This window comes from Varroa jacobsoni, unplaced genomic scaffold (assembly GCF_002532875.2).
Source record: "Varroa jacobsoni isolate VJ856 unplaced genomic scaffold, vjacob_1.0 scaffold_192, whole genome shotgun sequence".
Taxonomy (NCBI): Eukaryota; Metazoa; Arthropoda; class Arachnida; order Mesostigmata; family Varroidae; genus Varroa; species Varroa jacobsoni.
Genome location: NW_019213094.1, coordinates 140,132 through 149,678, shown reverse-complemented (window position 1 = coordinate 149,678; position 9,547 = coordinate 140,132). Strand labels below are relative to the sequence as shown.

Sequence of the window (9,547 nt, the reverse complement as noted above, 5' to 3'; positions counted from 1 at the left end):
CAGACGCTCACGCTAACTTACACACATAATAGTACACCTAACGGCAACACTAGAGCCAATGGAGGTTTAAGCAAGGAATTTTGAGCAACATCGTGGGTGAGGCAGCGCCGGGGCAGGAGCGTCAAAAAGGAGAAAACCTGGCCATCTATTGGGATAGAAAACGAGGCCGACTCTTACGAACGAATAAGGTCGGTATCGATTTTAGCACAACGATTATTTCGGTGCTACGATCGTTCAACTTAACACACACGCTCCCGGTGGGTAGCAATGAAGGGCAGTGAGGGCGACAGGTAAAAGGGCACACGAATCTTACAATGATTGGGTGACTGACACAAATGAACGTATGGACAATCATTGCTCGTTCGAGTAAACTAGTTCGAAGAGTAATGGCGAGTATTCTAGGAAGCAATACGAACGAGAAGACTACTCCCGTCGGCTACTTGTGTTGTTTTCTTTTCGAATACGTATAAGTCAGTACTATCTAACTGCCGTCTACCTGCTTGCATCTGACAGGTGGCATTGGGTCAAAGCCTGGGGCCAGATCTCGTTCAGCCCCCATCGCTATGGTTGTGGACGACCAACACGACCGAAGGCTGTTGAAGCTTCTGGTTAGCCCGGGGGCTAGTAGATGACTAGAGAACGTACGTGGTCGTCTTGCTTTGTGGGTGTAGTTAGCCACGTTGTATGATATATCGGCTCCTGCTGCTACTACCTGTGCTGCGCGCTGCAATGGACGTGTATGGGGGAAGCCTTGTGCAAACGGAGGTGAGTGAATGTCGCCCCCTCCCCCTCCTTCGTCTTAGTCATTGAAGACGCTGAAGCTGTGACGACAACCACAGAATGATGATGCCCTATATGTATGATGTCTAGTTTGGTGGTGCATGACTTGCCGATGAGGGCATAGCCAAGACGTCTGGCGCTGTCCGCTCCCTCAAATCATGATTCAGAAATTCGCTTGCGATTCTGCGAGAACCATAAAATGCGAGAGGAAAGGAAACAGCCGGGAGTGTAGCGCGAATACGATGACTGAAGTATTTTTGACTAACTTGAGATTAGTTAGCTTATTTTGATAAAACTTTTTTGCCCGTCCCATGCTCTGATAACCGTTTTTTAGCAATGAATCGTACACCAGTGACCCAAAACAGGCAAAAAAGTATGCTTTTGTGGCATATATGATTTGGGCCATAGTTTTTGTTTTATTTACTTACGAGAAAGCGGTGAGTAGGGACTGGAAATCTACATCGCTTTCACTACGCGAACTCAACCAATATTGGCTTTGACCTAGAAATTACAACCTCGAATCCAAATTGAAATTACTCTGTCACCTAGTACGTCGTAAGCTCTGCTACTCTGTCCCATTAACAACGCTTAGGGATCACTCTAACAAGATCGAATATTTCTGTCCCTGATACTTTGCTATAGGAACTTATGGATGTGTGATAGAAGCTTTTCTCTAGGACAGCGCCCAAAAACAAACCTGTTTAACCTTCTCAATCAATCTGCGGTCCACTAACTGTAGTATACAATGTGGAATCGACATAGAAGATCGGCTTGCCTCTCCATGTGAATGTTCATCGATTGCTACCCAAATGCGTTGCGGCTTTTTAAACCGCTGGCGGCTTTTTTTTTCGAATAAAACGAGCTTTCCTTTGACCGTAACGTTGTCGTCCCGACACAACAAAGTAAACTGCCTTCGTGAACTCGTTCCGATGTTTTATTTGATCATATTTCAATGCTGGCTAAAACATTTGGCATCTTTTCTTTATAGTGGGCTGGTAACGATTGGCAGTGTCAAACCTCCATAGAAATCTGTGTGATATGTACGCATGTGCATGCCTTTAGCAACATGTAAAACCTCTACTAAAACGTGTTTCCATGAAGCATTTTTCAAAATAAACAGATTATATCACCACCGAAATTTTGAGAATTGTATTATTGAAATTAGTATTTCTATTAGATCAGTTGCTTCCCGTGTTCGTTCGGAAGACTCTCGCGATCCCCAAATAATTCTGCACACTTCATACACCACAAAAAGACGAAAATATTACCATCATTGCTCATATTTGATGCCCTCTTCAAAACATCCAGGTTAGATCCTCGAAAAGGATTCAGTCACATACAAATAGGTATATAAACTTGATTCAGTGGCTTTCGCAGGCAAACCCATCTTGCAGCCACGTTAGTATGCATAATAGTTCTTATAGAGGAAAATTTTCTTATAGCGTTTCACAGACGATATCCTGCAATGCTCATTGAGCTTTTCACGCTACTCGACATCCGGTTCCCAAGGCGAGTTCAACGGCCACATCCATTCGAAATTCCTTAGTATTGTGCATGAAAAAATTCACTGTTCATCGGTTAAGCCATCCAGACATACGTGTGGGGACTACAGCCTTGTCCGATAAGGCATGAACAGTATTATACGCTTTTCAGGCCTCTCGCCTACGCTTGAGTATACAGCACAACGGCATTCAGCTTGCTAGGAGGCCTATTCCCGTTGGACACTGTGTCCGCGTTTATACTCACTATTACAGGGGTAGGTATTCATTGAGAACTTTCAGCCTCACAGCGTCTTATTCTTACAAGGCTGCGAAGTCTGATCACTATTCCTGTCTGGACGAATTCAACTTGAAAGTGAACCTCATAGTAGGTACTGTCGAAATCGAGTTTGCCACTACGTTTATCGTTGTCGATGGATAGGATATGTTTATCTGCAGATGCGCTCTTTATACGCGTTCCATTGAAACGGTCAAGTCGATCGACAACACATTGTTTTTAGTTGTCGACAGACATGTTGACCCAGATTTTGAAAATTGCTTGACTGTTTATTTAATCATGTGCTTGACAAGCCTGGCATGCGCTTGCAGTTATTCTATGCCGGGCTTCTGCTGAAGTTGCTAACTATGAACACCGCCACAGTAACAGGAATCAGAATACGTAACTTCGTGTATTAGTTTAAATGCGAATATATATATAAGGGGTTCTGAAAAACGTAACTGTTAGTGATTATAAACTCAGTTTTTGTTTATATCTGATTAATGTGAAGAAATTTGCATGAAGATGTAACATATTGTTGTATAACTTGTCTGTTACCGCAGATGTTAAAAATGACCATAATGCTGATCAGTAAGTACACTGCTGGTATCTATCGGCTATTAGTTCACAAAATTTAGAACATTTAATTCAACATATCTGGTACATTCATACTCAATAGCTGTTTCAGTTTCTCGGTGTTATCAGTTTTCTGTTGTAGACTCTCCCACAAGAAAAAGTCCATTGACGTCAGGTCTAAGGAACGGGAAGGGTATTTTATGGGACCCATAAGTTTGCGAAATTTTCATCCGAAGTTTTTGCATCCCTAAGTTCATGTGCGCAAGCTCCATCCTGAGTTGGCTACCTTTGTCTAAGTGTTTTTAAATGAGTGCTAAACCGATTTTTACTGTAAATCGAAGTTGTCACGATCTTTTTTATTGTCAGAAAAACAATAGTCTAATTAGTACCTGGTAACGTTTCTGCATTACATGTGGATTCACGGTTGCGAAATCAACGCGATTATGCCCTTTAGTCTGAACGTAAACCCATCGTTTCAAACAATATTCCTCGATAACTGTGTACCCTGCCCATATTTATTCCGAGAGCCATTCAGGAAGTTATGTTCTTCGCTCGATTATCCGTTGTTGAACTTTTCCATCTTGCAACGTCTTCAAATGCTACGGACGTTTGATTCGCTGGTGCTAAACTCACGACTTTATTGTGTTACAGATTTCTGAGATGTTATGCTATAGCTTTCCAGTATTCGTTGATGTTCTTGGTCTTCCCGAACATTATCTACGGACATACTAAGCAGTTCCATCCGTTTCGAACTTATCTTTTATCCAATTAATTGTAACCTCCGTAGAGGGATCCGCCCAACACTCCCTGCTACATTACAGTTGTGTTGCTCTCACACTTCCAATATCATTCGAAAAGTCTTCTTTGTTCAAAAGTTAGTCTCGGTCCACTTATTATTTCAACTAATTACACACTAAAAGGAACAAACGATCAGCAAATTACGATACCGTATACGATTTTTTGAATACGCTATATATACACAAAGTCTCCTGCTGTCGTTTGATACCTGATTTTACTTGGGGCTTGACTACTGACCAAAGCTGTGAAAATACAACAATGAACTCCGTAGCGTAACTTCGGGTAAAGATTTCGCCCTATAGCAGTGTCCTCACTGAATTCGGCCTTCCAGATCAGTGTCGACGTATGCCCATATAATCATGTTGTTAGACTAGGGGCAAACAGCCAATATCTTTTAATACACACGCACTGATCTTTGCGCGGGTTCACAGCCGTTTTGCTATTTAGAAGGCGATACAGCTTGGTCACGAAGTAACGACAAAGGAGGCCTAATCGTGCGTTCAAACGAAGTTTTCTTACCTTCTGTCATCGGTTTTTACCGTAGCGTCAGCATGTAGTTGCTTTCGTAACAGTATGGCCGACAGGTTGCTTTGCTTTTCGGATCTAGGCCCCGCCGTCGCCAAGTTTCGGCAACTAGCCCAGATGACATGCCGATTCCAGCATGCAAAATAGTCGATCCTAGCAACAACAGCGGCGTCAGATCAGAACCCACAGTTCATTCCTGGGTTAGTAGCGTTCAACCTATCGGGCTCACGTTTCTGCTGCAGAAGCAGCACGAAAAGTAAAGGAGGAACCGCCTACTGAAGCAGCACACAGGTCGAGTGGCTACTCGTTTGAATCGATTATCATCTCTTGACGAAGTTTTTTTCATTATACAGAGTAGGTCTGCCAACGTCTCCTTCTCCATGATTCTTTCTTATCTTGCATGCTGGTGTGCGTCTGTAAGAATGTAGGTGTCGGATATGCAGAATCGACCGAGAGCTCTAACCAAGGCGGCATTCCTTGGCGACCGTTGCCTGCTGCTCATGCCACTCTCTCCGCTGCCTTTCTGTATTTGCCTGCTGTCGGCGGTCGACGGATCGCGGGGATGCCCCGCACTACTACTAAAACTCTGCGACCTAGGGAAGTCCCGCCAAGAATGACTGTGCGCGGAGTTCTTGGCGCCTTTTTCTTAAAGGTCTCGCCGGCTGGCTTGTCTGCTTTCGCAAGAGAAAAGCCCGCCATATCTTAGAGTCGGTTCTCAAGATCTCGGTGTGTTTGACTATATATATATATATATATATATCAAAATGGCGGACTTTTTCGTCGTCTCCTGCACCTAGAGCAGTACGCCTCAGAAAAAGACTTGATCTTATAGAACGTTTGGTGGCGGTGCTCTCTCCACTGCGTGATTGGTTGGTGCGTGCGAAGACACCCTCTCTTGTGGGTTCCAAGCAGGTGGCTCGTTGTCTCATATAGATGTCTTGACCCTTGATCGTCTCCGGCAAAATCTAGAGAGCGCTAGTGAAAGACGAACGAGGTTTTAAACTCGACAGTGGCTTTACAGCCGATGTCATTCGCCCTTAGACCTCCTTGAAGACATGTGTTCTCTTATGGCTGAACAGGTTTGCCCGCTGCGGCAAAGTGCCCCAGTATCAGTTATCGTCCATACAAACAGTATGTTCACCAAGAAGTTCGTATCCGATTGTAATGCAGACCTTCCGAAAAAGTGGTGGAAACGGAGAGCACTCGAGAAATTTTATTCTTCCGGCGACGAAGTGTCTTCATCTGGCAGTGACAGTGGTATGTGGTGAGAGAAATCGTTGGGTTTAAACGTAGATCTGTTGCTCGCCCGGTAGGGGTAGCCGTTAAGCAGCCAACTTGAAGTTAACTGACGTAACAATAAGCTAATCTTGCCCTATGCTTTTCTATTGAGCAGGACAATTATTCAGTTCTGTCAAAGCACAGTAGTGTAAAGGTTCCATAGATTAGCATAGTATTAAAAAAAAAAAAACGATTCTTAAAGTAACGCTTCTCGATCGTGACGTTAGTCAGCTGACGTACTCTTACGAAATGAGTACCAATAAATGTTGCAAGTACAATCTCGTAGTTACCCCATAATTAAATTTTATAAATTTCTGTTTTTTTTTTTTTTATAGAATCGGAGAGCTTTCGCGGATTACCCAACGGTGCTGTCTGTAGCGAAAGCACATTTTCAAATGGCCGTCAGGGTCGATCAGCATGTTCGACAGCAGTTGCAATGTGCAAACAAAACGAAGGTCAGGGCATCGGATACGCTGCGAGCGACACCGGTGTCTCTTCGATGTACTCGGATGAATGCGATGAAGTACGTAACATTCAATCGTTACTTGTGCATTATTAGTAAAGATTCATTTCTATAGCAAACGTGTACACTTAAGACCCTTTTGTGATATAGCCATATCTCTTATCAAGTATTGAAAAAGTCTATCTACCATAGTACAAGTTAGCGCTGTATAGAAAAATTAATCATTTAACAACTGTTGGGGGTTACTGCGAGTCGACCAATCTGTCAGGTTTAGTCGGCCGCTGCATCTTTTCGATCGATTTTGTTTAGAACGTTAAAAGTATTGATGTCCAAATAATCTTGTTTTTTTTTTGTTTTTCTACCCTGTCATATGGGCATAATAGGAATGGATGGACGGAGCAAGTGAGGCTTCGCACGAACACGAGCAGCTTGTCGTCGGTGACGGTGAGCTCAACTACCACTCAAACTCGTCGTCGACTTCGTCCTCCATGTCTTTCGGGTCCGGCTCAGCTGGCACCATTGATAGCTGCTGCACGGTCCCGCAGAAAAAATACAAGTTCTTCGGTCGTAAGCCCTTCCTTACTTGCAATGACATTACGCGCTCGCGAAGTCACGATGACGCCCACGTCGTTCCTCAGCCACAAAAGATTCACATTCGCTCGGAATTGCAGTTGCACGGACAGACCCTTCAAGATGTGCAGCACAACCATTCATACAGTGTGCCTAGTGAGGTGGGATTGCTTGCCCCTGTGTACAACGTCCAGGAGCTTAGTATCAGTGAGGCGGCGGGAAATAAACAGGTGCCGCGCTTCAAACCGAAGACACCTAATGACACGACAGCGGTCGCCAGCTCATCGGACAACGCCACAATGGGTTATGTCGATGAAGGCGCCGGTAGTGGACCGGTGACTTCATCACGTGACGAGCGTCGCGCACGAGAACTCGGTATTCCAATTCCAACCGAAGAAATTGTTCGCCTCTCCATCGACGAGTTCAATGAAAGACTGACGCGCTACGAGCTTTCGGATGACCAGCTCGCTCTCATTCGCGACATTCGTCGCCGTGGCAAAAACAAGGTGGCAGCGCAAAACTGTCGTAAACGCAAACTCGACCAGATCTCCACTTTGCAGTTCGACGTTGACCGTCTACGTGAGACGCGGCGCGCTCTCGAAGTCGAACACGAACAGCTCCGGCGGCTCGAGAACCTAGCTGATATGCGCCTTCGCCAGCTGACGGATCTAGTCAGCACAGCTGAAAGGCAAGGCAACCAGGTGACTAACCAGATAAACTCCGGGGCGCTAGGTCAAACAAGCGTCCGGCCAACGGCCGCCACTGGGGCAATACCCAAGAATTCTGCCAACCTTAAACTATGAATGAGTAACCGTGGATTCATTCAGAAGCAGAAAAACTGGAAAAGACAGAAGGAGGTGATCAATGGCTACCCTATATTTTGCAGATATAGGTCAGATAAGTTTGGCGAATTAGTCGCAACGTTGGCGATATGCCGCGATATCTTGCCATCTGTAAATAGCTTACTGTCATGTTGTTTGTACAACTATTGCTTTCCTAATTAACCAGTTAACTAGCGCTAAAATTTCAAATAATGCACGGCCTGTGCATGGGTATGTGGAAGTGGGGTTGTGTATGTTAGAGAGGAAAGTGTCCGTATCGCAAATGCGGTAGTTTTAGGGTTAGAGTGTGAACAATGGGAGAGCACTTGACGACAAGCCAATGTGCTACACACTACTGCAACATACTGTAAAGCAATCATAATTCAACGAGAAACTTTACCGATAAAGTGAATGGCACTTTGTTTGGCTCCGATTGTGATTACTATCTAAGACCCCTCCGTCTCACCCCAGCACCGCAATGATATCATTGCCTGGCTGGATTAATGAAAATCGTTGTTAAAACGTCACTTTGTCCTGCCTGTCAATAGTGGAAAATTATTTCATTTGAAACTGTAAAATGTGAAAGCAGACTGCTATCTTGAAGAGTTCTAGCTTTGGTAACGAAACGGGCATACCTATAAATTACTGTTGAAAATATTCTGTCAGAAAAAATCGTCAAATTGTCTAGGTAGGTTTCTTCTCAAGGCTCCTTTGGTTGAGTCACCTCAGTGTCGTCTCGGGGTCTTCATACTTAGACAGAATTTCTGTGTTGTACAGAATTATTGCTTTACGTCAGAAATCATTTTTTTTTTTTTTGCCGGTACTTCTTTGCTACTTAAAATGTATACTTGCAATATTAGCGACACTATTTGACAATACCATTACTATCGCTGACTAAAATAATAATTATTATTATTATTTTTAATTATTATCACAATACTAATTATGATTGATAGTTTTACATCATCATTCATGGGCGACCAAAGAGAATCAGTGAACAATGCTATGTATGATTATGCGTCCTGGGTACGTATGCGGATAAACGAACCCCTTGTAAATACTGTATGCTTAGAAAGAATGAGAAAAGTTTGCGTTTGTATGTTGTGTCGTGGAAATATAGAGAGTTGAGTGAGTCATAAACAAACGTACGAGAAAGCGATAGTAATGACTGGAAGCAACGTTTGCAAATGGTGGTGTTTTTGAGTTTCTGGGAACATCTGTTGCGGTTGCCTCATGATGATTTTGGTTTCATATCAGAGCTAAAATTTATATTCTTAGCAACAAAGAGACAAAAAAAAAATGTAACTCATAAAATACTAAACCATCAATTGGCTCTTCTAGCTCTCAATTTCATACACTGGCCCCCAATCAAATTGCGTCTATAGCCGTGCAAATCTAGCAAACACAATCGGACACGTTACGATGTTTTGCTTTCAAATAATTTTCTTTTGTTGCCTACGTTGTGTATAGCGCATGACGCCCAACGGAGGATGCTCGTGCACCAGTTTGATGCTTTTTTGGCCTGCGCTGGCTGGCCACTAGCAGAAAAGCAATATTTAACAAACACAAAAAAGCAAAGAGAAAAAAACGAAAGATATTACTCTACCGGTGACGCACCCATTCTATTGGATTTTTGTAACGACGCTGCCGTCAATTTGTCCATGATGCAAAGCGAACCATCGAGGGGGCTCTATACAATAAAGAAATTAATATAATTTATAATGATTACGTAGTAACCTTTATACGACCCCTAGGTAAAACTTGTCTCGATGAAGACGAGGTTGGTTTATTTCTGCCCCCGTGCGTCATTCATTTGTATGATAAAACTCTTCTGCTTTGTGCATTGTTTGCCTATTCTATTCCATATTCATTATCGTTTCACATAAGCGCTGCGTCGATCGTCTGAAATAGCTTGCGGAGAGATAAAAAAGTTCACGTGGCCTTGTAACTTCAATACATAAATGGTTGAATGGTTGAACCT

The 9,547-nt window shown here is 43.4% G+C and overlaps 1 protein-coding gene across 6 annotated transcripts in view; it reads left to right on the top strand.

Moving 5' to 3' along the window:
* The window catches only part of cnc (NFE2 like bZIP transcription factor cap-n-collar), a 50,934-nt gene extending 41,643 nt beyond the window's left edge, over window positions 1-9,291 (top strand). For all 6 annotated transcript variants that reach the window (XM_022854426.2, XM_022854457.2, XM_022854443.2 and 3 more), the window contains 2 exons: window positions 6,048-6,235; window positions 6,559-9,291. In XM_022854426.2, the coding sequence (XP_022710161.1) occupies window positions 6,048-6,235; window positions 6,559-7,548 (1,178 nt within the window). In that variant the 3' untranslated portion in view covers window positions 7,549-9,291. The remainder of the gene's footprint in view (window positions 1-6,047; window positions 6,236-6,558) is intronic.
* The last annotated feature ends 256 nt before the right edge of the window (window positions 9,292-9,547 follow it).